This window comes from Globicephala melas, chromosome 1, assembly GCF_963455315.2.
Source record: "Globicephala melas chromosome 1, mGloMel1.2, whole genome shotgun sequence".
NCBI lineage: Eukaryota > Metazoa > Chordata > Mammalia > Artiodactyla > Delphinidae > Globicephala > Globicephala melas.
Window position 1 is genome coordinate 21,333,662 of NC_083314.1, and position 24,956 is coordinate 21,358,617.

Below are 24,956 nucleotides of genomic sequence, written 5' to 3' on the forward strand. Positions count from 1 at the left end.
GAGTTTACATTCTTGTGCGTGTGTGTGAGGCTACGGGGATTAAAGAGGCAATAAACTAATAAACACACACAAAACACCGGACACACCTCACGCAGAGGATCAAATCAGGATGGAGCTGTAAAACAGAGAACCTCATGCCTGCTTTAGTAGGAAGCTCGGGAGAAGCACCTCCGAGGAGGCAATGTTTTAGCTGCAATCCAAATGACCAGAGGGAACCGGCAATGACAAAATCCGGAGGGAGAGCAATAGAGGCAGAGCGAACAGCTGCCGCCACTGGCTCTAAGGCGGGAAAGAGCGTTGTTTATCCAGGAATATAAAATAGCTGCAGGAGGCAGGCAAGGAGGAAAATGGTTCCAGATGACATCAAAGACCTCACAATCTCAGATCAAGACTTTGGATTTTATTCTAAGTAGAAGAGAAAGCCATCAAAGGGTTTAAACAGGAAAGTCGAACTATCAGATTTTTTTTTTTTTTTTTTTTTTTTTTTGCGGTACGCAGGCCTCTCACTGTTGTGGCCTCTCCCGTCGCGGAGCACAGGCTCTGGACGCACAGGCTCAGCGGCCATGGCTCATGGGCCCAGCCACTCCGCGGCATGTGGGATCTTCCCGGACTGGGACACGAACCCGTGTCCCCTGCATCGGCCGGCGGACTCTCAACCACCGCGCCACCAGGGAAGCCCGAACTATCAGATTTTTATTTAAAAAGGATCACTTGGGTTTCTTTATGGGACTGGTCTAATCTAGCTCCTATGTGAAGTAAGCAATTCGGGGAGAGTGCAGAAGACCTTCCTGAACACACAGCTGTAGGGAAGTCAACGGAAGATGAGTAAGAGGACTGGCCTGGGAAGCAGCGGACGCTCAGCTGGAGTCACATACCATGAACGGTGTGAATGCAATGAACACAGTGGGAAACTCGTGCTGGGACACTGCACCCCCAGGGGAGAAAAAGGAAACAGTGGGAGCTCACCCAGGCTGTACAGAAACAAAGCAGAAATCATGAAAACTTATTCCCGCATCTACAAACTCCTAAGGGGCCAAAAAGAAACCAGGCTGTCCCATTTCAGGGCTCCAAAGAACTAAGTAAGGGGGTTGATGTCAAGGCTTAAAATAATGCCTATGTCTCCAGCCACCACAGTAACTCAACACCGAAGAGCTTTCCCGAAAAACCTACAGAACCTCAGAGAGGGCAAAACAGTCAGGACACCTCAAATTCCTAATTAAGTGCAGCTTAAGCGTACAAGAAACACTTGTGAGCGCTATACATTTTACCATAACACCCCAGAAGCTTCCACCCTGTGTATCAGCTGCCTATCTTTTGACCTTTTATACTGGAGTGTCTACGGTGTCCTGCAGAAAAAGAAAACAGCAAAGAGCCTTTGTAGGTCGCCACAGAACTGGACTGAGAATACTAGCTCTGATGGACACCCTATCCCGCAGTTTCTCCACGGATAAACGCGTGCGGCACACAGCGCCTCGTCTAAAACCGATGACAATGAAAGACGGCACGACCGAAGCACGCATACCGGAGCCGCACCACACTTCAGCCAGGTGGCAATCGCTCTCGCCAGGTTCTTTGCAAAGATCCACCACGTCCCTGCAGATGGTTTCCGGAGTAACTGGGACTTCCGTGAAGTGCTGCTCGTTGTTGCTGAGGTACACGGTAAGAAACATCTGGAAACAAAAGGAGAAACACAACAGTTATCAGTACTGTCTACACTGGTGCTGGTCACTTTTTACTCACCTCGGATTCCTTTCCCCAGATGGTCTCAGTTGAAGTGCAAATGCACAACAGGACCGTCTGGCTGTTCCCTGGCCTGAGGAAGGGAGGGACCTGGAGCTCGGCCGATGGACACCGGCCCCCCTCTCCTGGCAGCGCCTGCAGAGCCCTTGGGGATCCCCGGAGCACAGGCAAATCAGTGCATACAAAAGGTCGTATTAAATTTTCTTCTGGGAATTCCCTGGCAGTCAAGTGGTTAAGACTACCTGCTTCCAATGCAGGGGACATGGGTTCAATGCCTGGTCAGGGATCCCACACGCCCTGTGGTACGGCCAAAAAAAAGTCTTCCTCTGACATTTTATTCATGTTATTTGTTTCCCAAATACTTATGTAGTTCTTAGTATGATGTGCCAGACCCATACTACAAATAGATCTTCTTATCAATCCTGTGAAGATGATCAGGGGATGATGATCTCACACACACACACACACACACACACACACACACACACACACACACACTTATGCAAAGCCTCTTTTGGGAAGGATACACAAGAACAAAACATGTGTTGCTTCTGAGGGTGGGGATGTCTTTTTTTGTAAAAAGAAAAGATGCAGGGCTTCCCTGGTGGCGCAGTGGTTGAGAGTCCGCCTGCCGATGCAGGGATCACAGGCTCGTGCTCTGGTCCAGGAAGATCCCACATGCCACAGAGCAGCTGGGCCTGTGAGCCACGGCCGCTGAGCCTGCGCGTCCGGAGTCTGTGCTTTGCAACGGTAGAGGCCACAACAGTGAGAGGCCCACGTACCGCAAAAAAAAAAAAATAAATAAAAAAGAAAAGATGCAGTATCTACTTTTACTGGGAGAAAGACTGCTATTGAGTTTTATTTATTTATTGTGGGGTCTTCGTTGCTGCACGCAGGCTTTCACTAGTTGCAGTGAGCAGGGGCTACTCTTTGTTGCGGTGCACGGGCTTCTCATTGTCGTGGCTTCTCTTGTTGTGGAGCACAGGCTCTAGGTGCGCGGGCCTCAGTTGTTGTGGCACGTGGGCTCAGTAGTTGTGCCTTGCAGGCTCTGGAGCTCAGGCTCAGTAGTTGTGGCGCACGGGCTTAGTTGCTCCACGGCATGTGCGATCTTCCCGGGCCAGGGCTCAAACCCGTGTCCCCTGCATTGGCAGGCGGATTGTTAACCAGTGTGCCACCAGGGAAGCCCAATACTGCATCTTAAAGACACTGCAACTAAAGAATTCAAGTTTTAAAAAAATAAATAAAAATGCATGACAATTAAAAAAAGGAATACAAGTTTTCATACCTATTAAATAACCAAAAATAACCCAAACAAAAAAACCGTTGTTAACTCCCAGTACTGAAGAAACTGAGTGAATCAACAAACAAATTGATGGCGGCAATGCAAGTCAGCACACTCCCATGCTAACTCACTCAGTGAGGACCTATGCCGGGAAGATTCGTGTGTATCAGGATAAAACAAAACAATAAACAAACAAAAACACCAGACAACTTGAAAGCGTAATCCCACTGTGAGAATTTATCCTGTGAAAATAACTCTAATCAAAGAGAATACAAAGCCTGTGAAACATGAACTTGATGGGCCATTATACATTCTGTAAAAATAATTAATGAGACTATGCCAAACACTGGGGGAAATTGGGGTTTTAAGGCTCTACCAAAGCAGAATGAGTAGGATCTGCACTGTGATCACACTGACACAAGGACATCATACAACAGCTGTAGCACCTGCCAACAGTCAGCCACACAGCTTCCCATCCAGCTTAAACCTCGCTGCCCATTACCCCCGAGGTGAGACAGATGCATTAGGCTCTTCTTTTTTTCTTTTTGCGGGGGGGGGGGGGTAAGGGGGGAAGGAGGGGGAAGGCAGTGCCTCATGGAAACTATGACGGAAACTGGCTAAAACAGCAGACTGGGTGCCTCAAGGATCCGGTCCAAGTAAGGGGAGAAGACGACATGCGTAAGAGAAGACGGCCCACTGGGTCAGCAGGCTCAGCCCCCGGGGGCTTCCCACCTCCTCCCTGCACTAAAACCATGAGTTCTTAAAGTAAGCCAAGTCTCCACTTCCTGCAACCAAAACTCTTTAACTCACATAAACATGTGTAGCAAAGAAAGTAACCCCCAAAACTAGAAAACATGAGAAGCGTACCCATTACAGCTAGAGGGTAACCCAGAAAAAAAAAGAGTTTAAGTGGATAATGTTGAAACAGTAAAATATATAAAATCAAAACTAGAATTTGCCAGGATGAGCTCAGAAGCTTTCACGCTGTTATCAGGTTCTCCACATTCTGATCAACTGTGCTACATAAAGATAGATACATAGCTCTAGGCCTCAACTTAGTCAACACTTTCAAACTGTTCCACAAAATGAACACAGGTTTCCACCCTGCTGCTGCTCTAGATACATATACAGTGCATTTAACGAGAGATAAATAATTTACACTTTAGTACTAAACTGTAGTCCTCCTCAATATTCCCTACCCACACCAATACTTTCTTTGAAGTTCAACACTTCAAACACAGTAACTGTTTTCTTCGTAAATATGAGACCTAGAGGCATTTATTAAATTACAGAAATATTTAATATACAGTATATATACGAAACATACTGTATCAACAAATAAAAGGCTATTACATAAGACAACAGCACCTTATTCAAACGATCCTCCCACTAAGGACCAAAAAAAAAAAAAATCTGGATGAATATGTTTAAATTTAAGAGCATTAAAAGCTAACGAGGGGGGACTTCCCTGGTGGCGCAGTGATTAAGAATCCGCCTGCCAATGCAGGGGACACGGGTGCGAGCCCTGGTCTGGGAAGATCCCACATGCCACGGAGCAACTAAGCCCGTGCGCCACAACTACTGAGCCTCCGCTCTAGAGCCCGCAAGCCACAACTACTGAGCCCACGTGCCACAACTACTGAAGCCCGTGTGCCTAGAGCCCATGCTCCGCAATGAGAAGCCCGCTCACCGCAATGAAGAGTAGGCCCCGCTCGCAGCAACCAGAGAAAAGCCCGTGCACAGCAACGAAGACCCAATGCAACCAAAAATAAATAAATTAATTAAAATTTTTTTTAAAAAAAAAGCTTATGGAGAGGCTTTACCTGGGTTCAGTCTCCAGGCTGCATCCTTGGGCAGCTTCGAGCTCGGGGGAAGGCAGGTGGAGCGCACATTCCAAAGACAGGAAAGTGAGTGCACGGCCTCCAAGCTGGGGTCCAGCTTGCAGGTCAAACCTGTGGTCACGCCTTCTTAATGACCTTCCCCAACAAATGTTCTTCCCTGTGTGCCAGCACGGCCTGCCCTCTCATCTCCCCAGGTCTTTATACTCCAACACTGCCTTCCCAGAGAGGCCTTCCCTGGCCATCCTGCCTAAAATCCCACCACCGTGCTCACACGTGCGCACACACGTGCGCCTCCACTGTCTCTCCTTGGCACAGTGACCATCATACCAAATATTATATTTATTTCACTTGCTTTTAATATCTGTCTTCCCTGCTAGAACATAAGCTCCACGAAGTCCAGGGCTTTTTCTGTTCCATACAATATCCTCGGCCCCTTGATCTGTGCCTGGTCTGTGACAAGCACACAATAAGTATGTGTTTACGAATGAATACGTCCAGTAGCTGTTACTGCACTTGACAGATTCACCTCTGATTTATTTTCAGAGTAAGTGTTCCCTCAGGTATTGACAGATGGTAGAGCAGATAGTATACAGCACAGCTACACGCACTGACAGAAATTAGCTTCCTCTCCTCATTTCTTCAAGCTTACATCATGCTACGTCCTCCTACTTCTGTTTCAACATTCTTTTCATTCATGAAAGATATATAGGCCATCTATTTTTGTTTTTTTTCTTTTTGCCACACCGCCCAGCTTGTGGGATTTTAGTTCCCCAACCAGGGATCAAACATGGGGCCTCGGCAGTGAGAGCACTGAGCCCTAACCACTGGACCACCAGGGAATTCCCTCTAGGCCATCTATTTTATGGTTTAAGTTCTAATGTAGAAATCATCCTCACTAAATAGTTATTATAGCACACAGCACAAAATTCAAGAGAGAGAGAGAGCACGCTGCGTGGAGAGGACTCAGCCAGCCCAGAGGAATAAATACCCAACTGGCTCCCTTCTTCTTATATCATCCATCCTACCACTCCCCACTGGATAAACCCAGCTAGAAGTCGGACGGCAAGGGAGGCCATTCATGTGGCTTATAGAAGTCAACCTCCCGGGGCATAAAGCAGGGTAGAGACAGGCCATGCTCAAACTCAATTACTTCAACCTCTATGTGGTTAGAGAGGGTCCTTGAGCCACAATCGAAACAGAATGAGAACACACGATATAGGAAAAGAATATCCCAAGCAGAGGGAATAGCAAATGTAAAGGCCCTGAGGAGGAATCAAGTTTGTCACATCTGTGGAAGAGGAGAGAGAGCAAGAGGAAAGGATTATAGGAGATCAAGTCAAAGAGGCCAGATGATGCAAGACCTTAGAGGCCACTGGTCCTCAAGATGTGGTGCGGAGAGAGGGTCTTTAACTATGGATGGCTAGGTCCCATCTTCAGAGCTTCTGATTCAGTAGATCTAGGATGGGGACTGAGATGCTGCATTTCTAACGAGCTGCCACGTGATGCTGGTACCTGCTGCCCTGGAAACCACAAGCTGAGAACCACTGTTCAAAGGCCAGAGCAAGGAATTTGGATTTTAATCTAAGAGACCATTGGAGGCAAATCATTAGAGACAAAAAGTAGGTTAGTGGTTGCCAGGGCTGGGGGAGTGACTGCTCAGAGGTACAGGGCTTCTTTTTGGGGTGATGAGAATGTTCTGGAATTAGTGGTGATGGTTGCACCGTCTTATAAACACACTAAAAAACACTGCATTGGATACTTCAAAATGGTGGCACGTAAATCATATCTCAACTTTTTTTAAAAAAAAGAAGTCACTGGAGGATTCTGAACAGGGTATTGAAGTCATTTTTATGTCATTTTTAAAAAAAATCACTCTGGCTACTATATGAATAGACTACAGTGGGACAGGCACGGAAGACCAATTAAGAGGAAATGTAGCACATAAAATGAGATATAATGGTAGCACAGACTGCAGGTAACAGCAAAGGTAGTGAAAAATGGCTGGACTGGGGTTATATTTTGAAGCAGAGCCAGCAAGACTGGCTTAATGGACAGAATATGGGATGTGAGTGTAGAGAGAAATTAAGAGTGAACGTGGATTTGGTGTCTAAGCAACGGAGTTAAGAGTAGTGTGACTTACTGAGATGAGGAAGGTGGAACGAGCTGGGGAAGGGCCCACAAGTCAGGGGTCTCGTCCAGAAGTCCTACAGAGAACAAGGATCCAGCAAAGGACTGGGAAAGATCCATCCATAAAAAAACCAGAAAGAAACCCAAAGGAGTGTGGAGTACCAGAGACCAAGTAAAGACAGTGTTTCAGATGAAGCTTAGAGATCTCAGAAATGAGGGCTGAGGACCGGTCCCCAGGCTCGGCAAGGTGGAGGCTGCTGGGCGCCTTGACCAGCGCTGGCTGAGGAATGAGATTGAAGGCCCGGTTGAGACAGGCTGAGAACCTGAGGGAAGGATGCAGAGACTCAGAACAGAAAGACGGAAAAAACGGAGCCACAGATGGAAGGAGACAGAGTGAAAGGGGTGCTTTGTTTCTTCTTTATTTCAACATGGAGTTTTTACAGGACGCTTTAATGGATGGAATGATCCAGTCAAGAGGAAATGATGTGGGTGATGCTGAATCTGTATCTCTAGCCACTGCCTGCTCCCTAGACTGCCCAGCGGTGATCTGCGTCCGGAGAACCCACAACCACTTCATGCTAGGCTTGGCCAAAGCAGTCCTGTTCTCACTTATTTTCTTTGTTGTAGTGATTTTACTTTTTAAGTTACAAAGATAGTTTACCTTTATTTTGAAGATTTCTTAATTGGACACCACAGCATGGTGACAGCGATATAGCTGGAAGAGGTGTCTTTGAGCCATGACAGTATGACAGCTCATGTGCAGCTGAGAGCAAGTGTCTTCCCATCCACACCAGAGAAGGGGTGGGGGAGAGGGACCACCCACCGGGCCCAGCTGCTCCTGATGGCCATAATACCTATAACTGCTACACTTCCCCCTAGAAAATTCTGATTAGAACACAAAGCATTTGAAATCAACCTTTAAAACTCACTTCACCCATCTTTAAATTTATAGACTTTAAGTATGTCCCCAAGTTATAAAGGTTAAATATCACTTGCATTTATATATCACTTATAATTTTAAATCTTTTCATTATAATCTGCCCACAATTATGGGCTTTACTGATAATTTATAACTATTTCAAATTTTATAGAGAAAGTGAAACGGGCATTTTCTCAATAAGTATCAATTCTCTTCTTAACTTTACTTGGAAAAGGAACAAAAAAGAAAAAAGATGTGGTTGTCAAGTGGCGGGGTGGGGGGAGGGATGGACTGGAAGTTTGGGGTTAGTAGATGCAAACTATTACACTTAGAATGGATAAACAACAAGGTCCTACTGTATAGCACAGGGGACTATATCCAATCTCCTGGGATAAACCATAATAGAAAAGAATATTAAAAAAAATAAAAGAAGAATGTAAAGAAAAAAGAGAAGAGGGTCAAAACAGAGGGCTGGGTAAACTAATCTATCATGTTAACCTGAGAAAAAGTAGGCACACATGCTCTTTATATTGCTACTTTCCTTTCGTCTTTGTTTCGTAAGTGTACTGTGCTACAAAAGATAAAAGAATTCTTCAAAATGTAATTTAATTACCTAAAAAATAAAACAAAATCAAGATGAAGCTGTTTTTATTTCATTTTGATGAAGCAGTTTTATCAGCACGTCGAAAACTTACTAAAGAAAGAAATTTTAGCCTATTCTATCAACTAAGTCCTTCTGAAAACAACTGTGGCCAAGAATTCATGATCTTTAATGATAAAAAATAAAACTGCTAAATCTTAGAAGGAATTTAGAAGGAAAAAGCACAAAGAGCAAAACTTTCAAAAATGTGTCAGTTATGTATTGTTTTATTACAAAACAGTATTCACCATATCTTACTATACAACTGGAAAAATATATGTGCATACATACATGTAATACATGCAAAGAAAAAAAAAAGGGGCCTGGAATTAAATTCACCAAATTAACAGTAGTTATGCCTTGGTGATAAGATTAAGAAATAAATTTGGGGGAGCTTATCTATGCTTAAGTTTTCTAGAATGATTAAACATTACTTGGATAATAAAATTGATTTTTTTTTTTTTTTTTTTGTGCGGTACAGGGCCCTCTCACTGTTGTGGCCTCCCCTATTGCGGAGCACAGGCTCCGGACGCGCAGGCTCAGTGGCCATGGCTCACGGGCCCAGCCGTTCCGCGGCACATGGGATCCTCCCGGACCGGGGCACGAACCCGTGTCCCCTGCATCGGCAGGCGGACTCTCAACCACTGCACCACCAGGGAAGCCCTAAAATTGATTTTTTAAGGAATCAATAATGAAATTAGTAAGATAAACATAAAGTACCATTTTTATTCCCTGGGCCCTTGCTGTGAGATATGTAAGGCAAATCAATATCTGTCTGACAATGCTTTTCTAGGGTTACCATACTGCCTTAACTTTAGCCGGGGACTAAAAATAAAAAATCAAGAAATATATCTTAAATGTCCATTAGAATGGAATATTATTCAGCCATAAAAGGAATGAAGTACTGATGCGTACTACACATAGATGAACCTTGGGAACATTATGCTAAGTGACAGAAGCCAGACACAGAAAGAAACATCCAGAAAATTCAAATCCATAGGGACAGAAACTAGATAAATGTTTAGCAGCGGCTGGGGGGCAGGCAGAATAGGGAGTGACTCTGGAGGATGGAGTTTCTCTCTGGGGTGATAAAAATGTTCTGGAATTAGTGGTGATAACCTTGTGAATATACTAAAAAAAAAAAAACCCTACTGAATTATATACTCTGTAGGGTGAATTTTATGGTATGTGAATTATATCACAATTAAAAATGCCTACTACATACTTACTATGTGAGAAATATAAAAATCTCTTAAAAGAAATAAAATTTACTCATGAAAAGATTAGAGAACAATTTAGCACCAAATTACATGAGTGAGGCTGTAGGTAAAATGGAAATTCAGAAAAGAGAAAGATAAATGTGATCTGAGGTACACTGAGGTTTCAACAAAGAGGCATAAATTAATGGAAAGCATTAAGAAATAATAGAAAAATAATAATCTATAATAACCTTACTTCCAAAATGCCATCTTTTCCTGATGCTGCAGATTTTTTTTTTTTTTTTTTTTTTTTTTGCAGTACGCGGGCCTCTCACTGTTGTGGCCTCTCCCGTTGCGGAGCACAGGCTCCGGACGCGCAGGCTCAGCGGCCATGGCTCACGGGCCCAGCCGCTCCGCGGCATGTGGGATCCTCCCGGACCGGGGCACGAACCCATGTCCCCTGCATCAGCAGGCGGACTCTCAACCACTGCGCCACTAGGGAAGCCCCAGATTTTTTTAAAACACCATATTCTCAAGAAAATAGAGGTGACTTCCTTAGCTTCTTTCCCATATGGAAGCAAGGAAAATGGAGTTCCCTAGAGTTAAATCCCCTGGGAGGCTGCCGTGAGAATCCTGGTTATTCTCACTGACTCACAAATGTGTTCCTAGGAACTTGTGACATAAATTAACTTCATCATAAACAGTGCAGCAATAATCAGATCAAAACAACACATGAGCCTTTACAGCTGCACCTGCGGCTACGAGGACAATAAATTGCTGGGGCATCTGAAAATGCTCATGGCGTCTAGCTTGGATGGAACAGAGGAGATGGCTTTTCTTCCCTTAAAAGCTGGTCAGCCCTTCTCAGTGACATACAGACATCAACTGTTAACTTCTTTCCAACTTGTAAATCAAGAACTTCATTTTTTTACAGTATGAGCCACAAAGAGAATAGATTACCCAATAAACAACAAGAGTCAAATCTAGAATATACTTAAGAGCAGAGGCTATAACAGACAGATCACATAGGGCAATACAAATGGTAAAACTTGGGGGTGGGAGGATAAATTAAATTAAATCAACAAGGCATCACTTACAACTATTAAATTAGTCTTCTATTAAAAGATGATATAACAGAGATGAGGTTGTGGGAAAGTGATTCATTCAAAGACATAATGATGGTACTAAAAATTGTTAAAAATCCCGTTTAGAAAGTAAAATGAATCATGTATCAAAAACCATAAATTTATGTATACCTCATGAATTATCCCTAGAGAAATAAATAAAATGAAGAAAAACTCTAAATGCCTGAAGATTTTCACTACGGTGCTAGATCAATAAACAGCAAGATAGAAAACTAAATATCCAGTAAGTTAAACAAGGAAAAGTAAGTTAAAATACAACTGCTGGAAGGACTATGACCCAGCTACCAACTACTGTAAGTATAGTGTTAGAAAAATGGTAAGAAAAAGTTATAAAACAGTAATATTAAGTTGTAGATTGTAACCATTTAAAACATCTGGGGACTTCCCTGGTGGTGCAGTGGTTAAGAATCCACCTGCCAATGCAGGGGACACGGGTTCGAGCCCCTGGTCTGGGAAGATCCCACATGCCGCGGAGCAACTATGCCCGTGCACCACAACTACTGAGCCTGCGCTCTAGAGCCCCCGAGCCACAACTACTGAACCCACGTGCCTAGAGCCCGTGCTCCGCAACAAGAGAAGCCACCGCAATGAGAAGCTCGCGCACCGCAACGAAGAGTAGCCCCCGCTCACCGCAACTAGAGAAAGCCCGTGCGCAGCAACAAAGACCAAACGCAGCCAAAAATAAATTAAAAAAAAAAAAAGTCTAAAACACATGGACACAGGAACTGACTTGTATGGAATATGTAAGTGAAATCCATGGTATTAGGAGATCGGATATAGATGTCACTTTAAATTTGTTTAAATCTCAACGTTAATATATTTTTACAGTAATTTACAATTTAAAAGTACACATAACACAATACAAATTGTGATAAAACAATGTGAAAATATTTCAGTAAAAATAGTAAATGTGGTTCGATTCTTAAAGTGATCAATCTGAAGAGAAAGAAGATTCAGGGAAAGATCAAACACTATGTTAAGTTGGGCCAGGCCACACCTCCCCACACGCTGTGCACGGTAATTCACACCTGTCATGTCTGAAGGAAGGTTTGCCTTTCCAAACATCCAAAGTCACAGACAATTTTCACTTAAAAAGAACAGATCAAAGATTTATTTTTAAGAGTTCCATTTTTACAGGACATGTATTCACTGTAACTATAATGTTATGCTATTAACACAAGAATGACTCATTTCAAAGAGGAATTATTTCAGATTAAAATTTGGAAGACTTTTCCAAGAGGAAATTAAAAAAAAAAAACTGGCCGGTGCATTTACAAGAAATGTACTTGTGTCAGAGGCCAAAGTTTATTCCTTTGACTGAAAAAACCATGTGAAGTTCCACAGAAAGAAAAAAAGAATTAAGAGTTTAAGACGTTCCCTGTCAGAGAAAGGAAATTAAGCTTTGCAATAACACCTTCAGAGGTTTGATTTACAAAAACTCAAATTGCTTAGGTTTACCTAAGAGGGGGAAAAAAAAAAAAACAATGTAAGAGGAGAAAAAAATTGTCCTTTAGAGAAAAATGAACAATCTGTAAAAAGAGTGACATAAATCCTCTGCAATCTTACAACTCACAGGAAACTCACCATAGGGACAGCCAGGTAATAATGCTCGTAGTGAGATTAAAGTCAAGATGGGTTTTGTATTTAATAATTCCTCTGTGGAGAAAGAATGTCATGAATGAAGGAAGCCCCCAGACTCCCTGCTAGAAGAGGATGCTGCCACTAGGCTTCCTATAACTGGTCAAGAAAAACACCTCTCTTAACACTCATACATCCAGAAAGGGGATTTGATTAAGACATAGCAACAGCAACCAAAGCTTCTTTCAATCTCTCAAATGCACAGAGCCATTCAGCCCAACTATGGCTTACAACCCTGGAAGGGGGTTAGAAATGAGATGCAGAGAGTTCCGATCTTCCGGGTTTTCAGCGTCCTGCCCCTTGGAGTCCCGGCTGTCTGCTCCCGTGGTCGCTCTGCTGGCAGGGACCGTGCACCGAAACACCCGGTGGCTCACTTGGCTCCCTATCTTGGACACACTCCGCCCTAGAGGTGGGCTGGGCTGCCGGCCTTCTGTAGGAAGTGTGCTGTCCCGTTACCCCAGTTATCCCAGCCTGGTCGGCCCTTCCGCCTCGCCCCCCATCTCAGTGGGCAACCCAACAGAGGTCTCTGTGGAGCCTCCCTCAGGAGCAGCGGGGATACAGCTTTGAGTCCTTTCCCTCAAACAGATACTCTCCAGCCTCCCTGATGATCAGTCCAACCTTATTACAGTTATCTGATGATCACTGCTTAGAGAGGCCTATTATGACTTCTGAGCCGTCTCTCCTGCCTAGAGTTTACTCTCGAGGCCATTAAACTGCTTTATTAAATTTTCATCAATTACCATGAGTTACATCTACTAATGTTGTATTAAAGATCAATGATATTTAAACCTACTTCTACACTAAGTATACCACTCATACACCACATGTACTGCCTTTTTAGCATGGAATATTTTAAACATCAGTCCATCAGTTTCTATGAGATATCTGAGTTACATAAAAAAAAATTTTAAAATCATATTCAATGGATTTTTTTTTTTTTTTACATCATAAGCTATTTCTTTGGTCACAATAGCAAGTGAGTAGAATCTAGAAATCAATGACACATTCGTCTCAATACCAATTTGAACAGTACTGTTAGAAAAGTTCATCACAGGGCTTCCCTGGTGGCGCAGTGGTTTAGAGTCCACCTGCCGATGCAGGGGACACGGGTTCGTGCCCCGGTCCGGGAAGATCCCACATGCCGCGGAGCAGCTGGGCCCATGAGCCACGGCTGCCGAGCCTGCGCGTCTGGAGCCTGTGCTCCGCAACGGGAGAGGCTGCAACAGTGAGAGGCCCGCGTACCGCAAAAAAAAAAAAAAGTTCATCACATATGGGATATCCCACCACAAAAAAAAAAAAAGCACTCCTTTCAAGGAGTACTACTGAACTGAAAACTGCAGGATGAGTAAGACAAGCAGGTAGAGGGCCATCCAGGCAGAAAAACATCACACGTAAAGGCGTGAGGAAACCTAGCACGCTATCCTCACTGCAATCCTGGAACTGCTGAAACAGGAAGGTGGGAGGACAAACAGAAGAGACAGGTCACTTTTTAACCAGTGAGCCGCAGCTGCTCCGTAGAAACCTACAACGTACAAAACTTGTTTTACACACACAGGGGATTATGGCAAAGTCAGATGGCGCAGAGCAGGTGGTGGACAGCAATATACAAGAAGGTGCAACTTACCGTGAGCGAAAGGAAAACGGATCAGGCCCCACAAACAGTCCTAACGCAGGGTCCCTGGGAGCATGTGCGAGGTGGCGAGCAGATCTTCCAGAACTGCCCCTCGATCCCGAAGGAAGGTTGGCTGAGCAGTGAGGAGGTGGCTGCTCTTCCATTCAGCACAAAGCAAACACACTATTTACTCCCCCTCCACGGTGGGTGCTGGGTTGGAAGTGCTGACTTGTTCTGTGCTTTGAGTCTTTCAATCACTTCCACTGCCCACTGAGAGGCAAAATATTCTGGAAGTCTATCTTGACACAAAAAGGCCGAAATCGAAATCTACTGGGCTAGACAATAAAGAAACTTTGTATCTAGCTAAGGAGGTTATATCATAGTCTGTAAGTAATACAAGTCAGTCTGGAAGAATTCTGGAGGGGGAAGAGACAGACTGCTGTTTCAGAAAGACCACCACAGGGTCTTCCCTGGTGGCGCAGTGGTCAGGAATCCGCCTGCCAAGGCAGGGGACACGGGTTCGAGCCCTAGTCCGGGAAGATCCCACATGCTGCGGAGCAACTAAGCCCGTGCGCCACAACTACCGAGCCTGCGCTCTAGAGCCCACGTGCCACAACTACTGAAGCCCACGAGCCACAATTACTGAGCCCGCATGCCACGACTACTGCAGCCCATGCGCCTAGAGCCCGTGCTACACAAAAAGAGAAGCCACCACAATGAGAAGCCCGCGCACCGCAAGGAAGGGTAGCCCCCGCTCGCCACAACTAGAGAAGGCCCGCGTGCAGCAACAAAGACCCAACGCAGCCAAAAATAGATAAATTGATTAATTAAAAAAAAAAGAAAGAAAGACCACCACGAAGTAGTGTAAGAAAGATCACCACGAAGAAGTGTACAGATGGATTGAAGGCATGAAGAACAGTAAGGGTAAGAAGATAAATAAGGAGAGGATCACCCCAGTCCAGGCAGGCGAGGGGTGATGCAGAAGAGGAGCACCAGGGGCTAGAGAGGAGGGGTCCGTGACAGTGATGAAACCATTATGGGAGAAAACAGAAGAACGGAAGGAAAGCAGGATAACGCCCAGGTCTCCCGACCACTGAAAGCAGCAAGCAAAACCTACCAGAGAAAGGATCCTATCTACCTTTAAAATAAAAGTGTTATCCAAAATAGCCCCCCCCCGGCAGTGGTTGAGAGTCCGCCTGCCAATGCAGGGGACACAGGTTCATGCCCCAGTCCGGGAAGATCCCACATGCCGCAGAGCGGCTGGGCCCGTGAGCCATGGCCGCTGAGCCTGCGCGTCTGGAGCCTGTGCTCCGAGGCCACAGCAGTGAGAGGCCCGCGTACCGCAAAAAAAAAAAAAAAAAAAATAGCCCCCCCTTTCCAGGAGATCAATAAATTACCAAAAAACGACCTACACATCACAAACCAGGTATCAGTTAGCAACTAGATATTGTTGGGGTGCAGAAAAACACTGGCACGAGGAGACCCTTTCTAGAATTCAAGTCGCCTCTGACTTGAATTTCCTAGATTGCTAGCTGCTTTGTATTTGTCAATAAAATGAAGATTATCACAGCGTTTTAAAAAAAAAAAAAAAGGAGGTCAAGGAACTTGTAGGTGAAAGTATCAGAAGCTTCCAAGGTGGCGTGGTCACATGGTCAAAGGCACAGTTGTTGTAAAACACTTGCAGGGTTACGGCTTCTGTAAGAAACCTGATGTGCCCCTCTCCGTTTAAAGAACCACGGGGACAGAAGGCGGCTTTCTCTCAAGCGCTGCAGAGCTCTCTAATGATATAAAAAGTCTGGTTTCTCTTTAGTCCCATAGGAGGAGCTTGTGGACATGTTACCCTCCCCATCCCTGTCCTGGTCTTAATCCCAACCCCGGGCAGGTGTTACTGTTTCTTCTCTCACCCTTGAAGCTTCTGAACGCCTAGAGCAAGTCACACACTGTGTGGACTGAGCTCACATCCAGTTCACACTAACAGCTGGGCCCTCGGTGTGATAACACTTTTATCCATCTTAGGTGGTTTTCTGTAGTCTTCCTATGACGTGGGTTATCAGTCTCTCGCACCTTTCCCAGTTCTTTCGCTCTGGCACCGCCATCATCCATTCTCACACAGCAACGGAGGGATCTTTTCTAACCTCTCAGATTATGTCACTTTTACTGCTTAAAACTCTTCCAGTGGCTGCCACATCCCCTCCCCTGCCACCTAAAATCTTCGCCCCAGCCCAGGAAAGCCTACACGCTGCACCTCTCCACCTCCGCTCCTGCCACCCGCCCCCCAGCCTGCTAATCCCCAGCCTCACCATCCCCATTGCTTCCTCCGGGCCTTTACACCAGCCCCTGGGAATTCTGCCTACTTGATATGCCCCTCCCACGAATCTTCACAAGACCAGCCCCTTCCTGTCATTCAGGTCTCAGCCGAAATGTCACTTCCCTGCCCATCCAATCTAAAGCAGCCATCCCAGTCACATGATGCTATTTAAATCCTACACACCTCTCCTGTTTTGTTTTTTTACTTTCCATATCCGCCCCCCTCCAAGCCCCACACTAAACTTCTTGAAAGGTAAGCTCCCCGAAAACTCTCTTCTTCTTTCCTGTGTCCATGGCACTTAGAACAGTGGCTGGAATACAGTGGATGTTCGCTAAAAATACCTGTTGAACAGATGTTGTCTCCAAAAGGCCATCCAAAAACAATCAGCAGGTTAATGAGGAAGAATGAAGAGCGATGATCTAATGTGATGTCGTTTGACATCAGTCCCTAGTTTACTGCCGATAAATTCATCTGACTAAACTGAATCACTATTCCTCACTATACAGACAACCCTGGGGCAGCAAGGGGAGATGCTGTCACTCTGCCCCCGCCCGGAGATCCCACCAGCAGCGGGCATTCCTTCAAGTCACTGCTGTCCCTCTCAAGCCGCTGGAAATGACGGCACAATGACGATGGCAATCTCTCAGCAGACGCCACGCTTTCCTTGCCCTGCACGGCTCCCAACACGCCTACGCTACTCTGCCCTTTCTTTCCTACCTCATCACCTTCACACCCTGTTTAAAGATACCATCAAAGAAAGATTATCCAACACCCCTCATACAAAAGGTAAACATTAAAAAGAAAGAAGAGAAAAAAAAAAGGTAATCATTACACCCCTTCTCTTTCCCTGCTGATGTGGAAGAACTAAGATCTCTATGGAAGTATTAGACATAGGAAAAACTAATAGTCACTGAGATGTTTACTCTGCACAGGGTGAGGTCAGCTCCACATCAGTCGAAACTTGGTAAGAAACATTTACCAATCTTCTCATCCAGTTTGGATTTAAATATGGGAAGATACCTCTGTTTTCCTTTTTCTACGTCAAAAATAATTATAGTTATGCTCTGAAAAGCAATATTTGAAGTTATCATTAGCCAAAAGAACATCATGACTACTGTCCTGCCCAGTATATAAAAACATTCTAGAGGGACTTCCCTGGTGGTCCAGTGGTTAGGACTCCGCGCTTCCACTGCAGGGGGCATGGGTTCAATCCCTGGTCGGGGAAACTAAGATCCCACACGCCATGCGGCTCAGCCAAAACAGAACAAAACAAACAAACAAAAAACCATTCTAGAACATTTCTTCACAGGTAGACCTCGTTTTCATTTCATTTCTGCCAAGTGACCTGCAGTAAATTACCGAAACCCTTTGAACTTGAAATTCCTTATCTGTTGTATGAGAAGGGGGTAGCCTCGCTTCACAGGGTCATAAGGAGATTATCTGGGATGAGCAGCCTAACCTCGGGGCAGGTGTTGGGCACACAGGGGTTCCAGGAGAAGCTCCCTCTCCATCCTGGGTGGGAAATGAGAGCACAGGGCTTTCACCCATGCTGGTTTACAGAGAAATTGTTCATTCCACCGTGGAAGACCGATACACTGCCTTGACCATTTTTTATTTTTACCACTAGCAGTTTCAACTGGTATTCTACAATAGTTTACTTTCCTAAACTTGCGCCTTAGGGATTTCTGGTAGAAATGTTTCAAATTTAAATAAATAGTACTAAGTTATAAATCTGCTTCTAGAAAAACCACTGAAATATGCATTTCAAAAGGGAAAGTTCAGTATTTACTGGCCCCATGAACATTTTCAATGAAAATCTGGTTCCACTAACCAAATAAATCATTTGTTTTTTGGATAAATTTTATGTAGAAAAGAGCTAAAAATGGCCACAGTGGCTGAGTCTGCGAAGCTACGTTTCTTGCACATGATCTAACTATGTTGAGAATTTGCATTTCTTCGATAAGATAGTTTTCTTTTGATAAGACAGTATGCAGAACGTTTTAAGAATCCTCCTTAATGCTCAGTGCTCCTAAAGGATCTCCTTAATGACTAAGACTTCTTGGCTCTCCCCAACAAGATGAAAACTTTTACTGTCTCACCTACCACTCCAGCATAAGTATACCTCTCACACGGTCTGTCATCTCTGTGTGCTTTTCTCAATGACATCTGATTAAGGGAAATGGTCTGTTCAGTACCTAGCACACCGTCAAAAAAAATGTATTTAAATAATGTTTGACTTGACGACATGGCATGGGCTGAAAAGAACACCCTGGATTCCTGAATTCTTATATCCCATTCTTCATATTCTTTGTGATATTTGTTAGTAGAGAAGGGTGGTGAGAGGTTTACAATACACGACGGCAAATCCTACCAACACGTATTGGTACGCAGTTACCCTATTTGAGCTAGAGAGAGGCTGGACCTCACATGAGCTGCAAGAATGGCTCAGTGTTAAGTTAGCTTTAGAAAGACTTTTTAAGGAGTCTCACACACTATGGTAGATTACCAAGAGATAAAGGTCTACAGTATTCCTTAAAAGCTCCAGAAAAGAGAGGTTTTGTTTTCTTGTTTTTACTGTCTGCTGCTGGGGGGCAGGGGACGTGAAGAGGGAGAGAAAACAGTTCTTCCTAGAAGCAGTGTATTAATAAATGACCCTCCGTGTCCCTCCCAGATAAAGAAGGTCTAAGTTAATTTTTTAAATATAAGCAGGTACACGTTTGTGCTACGTTTCTTTATAAAGTCTAAATCTGGTTTCTCTGAAACAGGTAAAAATACAGAAATTATTAAATGCTTTTCAGCTTTTAATTAGTGTAGCAGAAGTCACAAGGCAACAAATTTCACTACAGCACATGAAATGTGAGATACTTTGCACACTTTTTAAAATAGGTGATTTGTTTAACAGCCTTTGAGAATTACAATTCTATAGAGAACCTACCTTAAACTTTCTTCTGGAATAAAACCTAAACTCACTCACTACATCACTACTCAACAACAAAAAGAAATTCTTTCAGGACGTGGTATAATCATAATAATACAATGTTCCAATGCTATAACTTGAAAGGTTTGTAATTTCAAAACACAATCTCAGTTTGGGAAAATATGTGCAAATAAAACCAGCGCTTCGCTTCCCTGGTGGCGCAGTGGTTGAGAGTCCGCCTGCCAATGCAGGGGACGCGGGTTCGTGCCCCGGTCTGGGAAGATCCCACATGCCGCGGAGCGGCTGGCCCCGTGAGCCATAGCCGCTGAGCCTGTGCGTCCGGAGCCTGTGCTCCGCAACGGGAGAGGCCACAACACTGAAAGGCCCACGTACCGCAAAAAAAAAAAAAAAACAGTAGGGGCAAAACCAGCACTTCTATATGAAACTAATACAAGTATTTCAGCAGAAGTTAAGCTCTTGGGCTGTACATCTAACGAAGCTGCACCTAGTTGCCTTTAGAAATATATAAATCCGACTGACCAGGTATCAAACTTCTAAAGGAGCTACTACAATACCTCATTTTTTTTGGTCCCAGACTCCCCAGACTAGAAGCTCAAATAATCAGATATTATTTCACAGCATCATGGGATAACTAGAAATAATTACGATACCTCTGAAGCACCAAAAGATAAGAAGCCATAAACCTAAAAATAAATCATGATTAGTTCAATTGAGCTCTTTAAAATAAGCTATTATTTTCTCGAAAATATTATCCGTATTAGGGCTACATGATAAAATTTGTTTAGGCAGAACACTAAATTAAATAATCAGAAAAACCATTCTCCAAGTCATTAGGGATAAACAGGCCATCACTATTTCATTTAAATTATTAATGTAAATGTGAAGCTGCAATATGGGATTCAAATGTAAAATTATCCTTTGTGCCACTTCGTCAAACTGACTGCACTGTAAATACAGTCAGTGGCCACCAGGCACATGTGACTATTTCGATGTAATTAAAATTAAATATATTTTTTTAAAAATTTCAATTCCTTGGTCCCACTAGTCCCATTTCAAGTGCAGTGGCTGCAGGTGGCTGGTGGCTACCACACTGGACAGCACAGATACAGTTCATTTCCATCACAGCTGGATATAAATGCCAAATATATGACATCAACCACTGAGACAGGCAAATTCAAGTCCTCTGGCCTTCCATGTGGCACTGCAGAATACTGTGTGTGGTTTTGTGTGTACATTCTGTTAATTTACCTTTCAGCAGCAAGTACAAACAAAAATTTTGATAAAACTATATCTAAAAGAACAGTGAATGCTTTTAGAGTTAGCTAAGCTCCTTCATAAAAATATTCTTCTTTGAATACAACACTTCACAAAATGAAAGTAATGAAAAAAAGATATCTGATATAATTTTAAATGGCTGAGAAATTTTGCTTTTAATGATGATTTCCCTTTATTTGATAAGTAAATACACTATGAGAGTGGCTCACTAAAAAGTCATACTGCAAATGACCCTTTCTTTAATGAAGAAAAAATAAGGTGTCAAGTATGAAAGCATAATCAGTTTCTCCTCACCAAGTTGTGGAAATATCACAGAACCAGACATACTAACTATGGCAGGTATCTGAAAATGAGTGTAATTATTACCCCCTTTTCTGCAATAACCTATCGTTACCTCTATTGTGATTCTCAGCGCTTGTCTACTTATTTTTAGTTAGCCTGCTAAAATGCATCATCCCCTTCTGGTTTGGGGTCCAAGTATCACTTCATGTCCCACATGGAAGAAAATCACTTGATTCTCTAACATTTGGTGAGAAACCACATGAACACAATTTATTTGCACATTTTTAATATAATGCAGCCTAAATATCAACAGCAAATTATTTTTAGCATGCCTTTAAAAGCAGATCAAAAAATTGTACTCTTAATGCCACAGAACTATACACTTAAAAACGGTTAAAATGGTCATTTTTATGTTACGTACATTTTACCCCAACAAGAAAGTATATCAAGGCAACTATCTACTTTCTGAGACTATCCATTTTTCCATATTAAGCATAATGCTCTTCCTGATAAATTAGAATTTTTCAAAGTAATAAATTCAAAACCTCACTTGGTGGAATAAAAATCCATATTAAAAGCTAAAGAGGAGAATATATTTAAGAAAACAGTCTTATTTTCAAGTACCCCAAACATTACAGGATAAAGACACGTATAACATGAGGTTACTAAGTGAAAATTTGTTTCATATTTTTGTGTGTGGCAAGTATAAGAATCTCCAGTTTAACCAATATTGCAAATTCAGGAGAAGTTCTTATCTAGCAACTATTCTAAGTGAGGCAATGAGGCACCAACTGCTTCATAAACAGTAACTCTAATCCTCCCAACCACCCTAAGAGCTACTATCATCCCCATTTTGCAGATGGTGAAATTGAGGAACAAATCAGTAAAAAAGAAAAAAGGGTACAGTCACAAAGGTAGGAGCTGAGCAAATACTGCGCATGCCATCACACCACACAGTCTCATTAAGAGTCTACTGACATTAGGAAAGGCAATCAGAAGAACCATGCTGCTAAATTAAATATAGTCTAAAGAGCTACATAAATCTTTATAGATTGTGATGATCTGGTATGTAGTTGGGAGAAAGAAAACTTTCATAAGCATTAAGAAAGCCCAAAGAACACCTTCCTTCTTCAAGGAAGAAATCATATTGCAACAACGCACATTTGCTGTCTTGCTCCTATTTTTAAGAAGAATTCACAGACAACTTGCAAAAGTTATTTTAAGGCAAAGAAATGTAAATCCAAGGAATAAAAAATTTTAACAGCAAAATCCCTCACCCTTATCCAATGTCCGTATTTTAATATTGGGCATTCACATCACAAACCTAACTTCATAACCAGGTATTAAACTAAAATAGGATGCATAATGCTATTACCACTTTCAAATTCCCCGAATCCTGGCAGGACAAACTATCCCAAACCATCTAAACTCAATTATCAAATCCAATAAATTAAGTGTGTCCAGTACGTGAAAGTTTAGGGACGCCCTCCTTAAACACAAGCTAGGCGGCCTGGGGACAGAATATTATATTCTGCATCTGTGACTGCATATAAACAAAATTTGTCGCCACTCATTCCACAGATTGTATAAAAGTAAAAGAAAAGTTGTTTCGTTGTTTTAACAAATGAAGCCATAAGAAAACATCGGATGACTGCAAGATGATCCCGCTTCAGTGGGAGAGGTTTAAGTACAACTTCCTCGAGGAAACACTACTGAAGTCTGCATAAGCCATTGCAAGCCTCCAGGTTCTGCGACCGTTGAAGGAAAGGGGCATTTCAAATGTCTCAAACCTGCTGTTCACCTGTGTCCTGGTGGCCACGTCAAAAGCCTACAGAGCCTATAAACAACTCACTAATCTTCTCAGAGGTCTAGCTAAACAAGTTGTGGGAAACAGCAGGAACCAGGCAAATGCGTTTACTGCGATCAAAAAGTTTGAGGTTGCATTTATTAAAACCAGTTTCCAGAAAGAGATAGAGTGGCTTGTCTGCCATCACAGCTATCAAGATCGAAATTCAACTAAAAATAAAGCAAGAGTTCTCTTTTCAGTAGGTATATTTCACTCCAACTTAAAGTTGTTTGTTTAAAGACAAAGCAAATAACAAGATTCCCGGTTCCCTTGTTCTTGACCTTCAAGAACTGCAAAAAGTCAGGACCCAACCAGAGAGAAAAAGAAAAGTTCGAGTGGCTGCCTCACCGACTCTGGAGCAGTTGCTGGAACCCCTCCCCGCGGTTAGGGTCTCCCCGCTCCCGCACGCAGGAGCTTGGGGTGGAGAGCCCCGAGGATGGAGCCGCAGCAGCTCTCCCGAGGTTTGCAACGCAAAGACCACCCGCGACGCGGACTCAGGCCCGCGGGCTCCTCTCGGGACCTGCACGAAGGCGCGCACCAGACCCCCGCCCGCGACCCCGCACACTTCCGACCCCGGCCCCGGCCCCCACCCGCCAGCCCGCTTACCGGCATCATTTTGGACCCGAACCGCATCGAAGCGGATGGCCAGACCGCGGCTCGGAGCCGAGTGGAGGCGCCCAGGGGGTCGCGCGGTGCGGGGGTGGGGAGCGCAGAGGGAGGCCGCCCGGGAGGCGGCGGACCTGTTGCAAAGCGACGGCGGGTGGTGGGGCGGCGTGCGGGTCCGCAGAGTTCTCCCCGCGGTCTGGGGCGCCACCGAGCCCCGGGCCCACCTCCGACCGGGCCCCCGGACGCGGCTTTGTCTACTCAGCGCTCGCGACGGCCCGGACTCCCCCCGCTTTGCTCCGAAACCAACTAATCCCGGGGCCTGGCCCCCGCCGAGCCCGCGCCGGCTCCGCCCCCCGCGCGGAGCCCCGCCCGCGGCGCGCGAGGCTGGCTGGGGGAGGGGAGGACGCGGGGACTGAGCCGCGCGCGCCTGCGCGGGCCCGCGGCAGGAGGGAGGTGAGGCGGCTGGCTCGCGCCCGGGTTGGCGGGCGCCGGGTCACCTTTTCTTTATTTGCCTTCGGACGACGCGTCGCCGGGGGCGCGCGGCGGAGCGACCGGAGCGCGCGCCTGCAGGCGGGGCCGGGGACTGTAAGGCCGCCTCTGAAAGACGGAATAATGAAAGACGCCGGAGGAGCCCGGGGGCTGCGGCCGTCACTTCCCCGCAGTTTCGAACTGGGCCAGGAGGCTGAACCTTGGGCCGAGACTCGGCACCTGGACGGGTCCTCCCCGCGGCGGTGCCGCGGGGCTCGGCCGAAGCCAGGCGACCGGACCTCATGGGAGGACCCGGCCGCACGGCTGGAACGGCCGATGTCCCTGGAGGCCCGGCCACTGCCCCGTCCCAGCAAGATGGAGATCGGCAGGGCCGTCTCAGCCCGCAGCGCATTCCGAGAGTTCCTGGTGAAGGAGTCCTCGGGCTGTCGCCTTTCGTCTCATTTGCCATCGTCCAAATTCTGATTTAGAACTCACGTGTGACTTTCTATAACTAAAAACAAACAAAAAAACCAAACATTTAAAAATGACGAAAATGGTCAATTTTACCTGTTTTACCACAATAAAAATAAGTAAATAAAACCAAAGAAGTTTGAAATGCGTAAAGCAGCTTTCTGAGGCGCTGCTTTTCTGTTGCTCAAGAATGTCCTGGATTTCCTCTCTGAAGGTTGCTTGTTACACCCTCAGGACAGTCTCGGATGTGACCACACACTGCTCCCTTTGCAGGGAGCTAAGCGAAGGCCTAGGAGAATTGCAGAGGCTCATTTCGAAAGAGTAGCAGAGCTGGTTCCGGTACCCTCTTCCACCTTCCAGGGAGACAGATTCCGGGAACCCTAACTCCAGGAAGCCTTAGTTCTGGCCGAATTGTCCCTGTGAGCGAGCTTAAGTGGAGTGAAGCACCTGGATTTACCTAGCCTCAAGGATGGACAGTTCTTTCGTTGTCCAGTATATCCTTTACCAGAATCTCCATCAAAGTCCTATCCTACTCTTCCAGGTACATATCTGGAAATATTAAATATTAAACTATAACTAATTTGATTAGTATTAAAATGTCTCCAAAAATCTAGTTTAA

At 44.7% G+C, this 24,956-nt stretch overlaps 1 protein-coding gene across 1 annotated transcript in view; it reads right to left on the reverse strand.

Moving 5' to 3' along the window:
• TP53BP2 (tumor protein p53 binding protein 2) overlaps positions 1-23,674 on the reverse strand; it is a 66,102-nt gene extending 42,428 nt beyond the window's left edge. The window contains exons 1-2 of the mRNA XM_030868385.3: positions 23,399-23,674; positions 1,523-1,670 (exon numbers count right to left, since the gene is read on the reverse strand). Of these exons, the coding sequence (XP_030724245.2) occupies positions 1,523-1,670; positions 23,399-23,425 (175 nt within the window). The 5' untranslated portion in view covers positions 23,426-23,674. The remainder of the gene's footprint in view (positions 1-1,522; positions 1,671-23,398) is intronic.
• Positions 23,675-24,956: the final 1,282 nt, after the last annotated feature.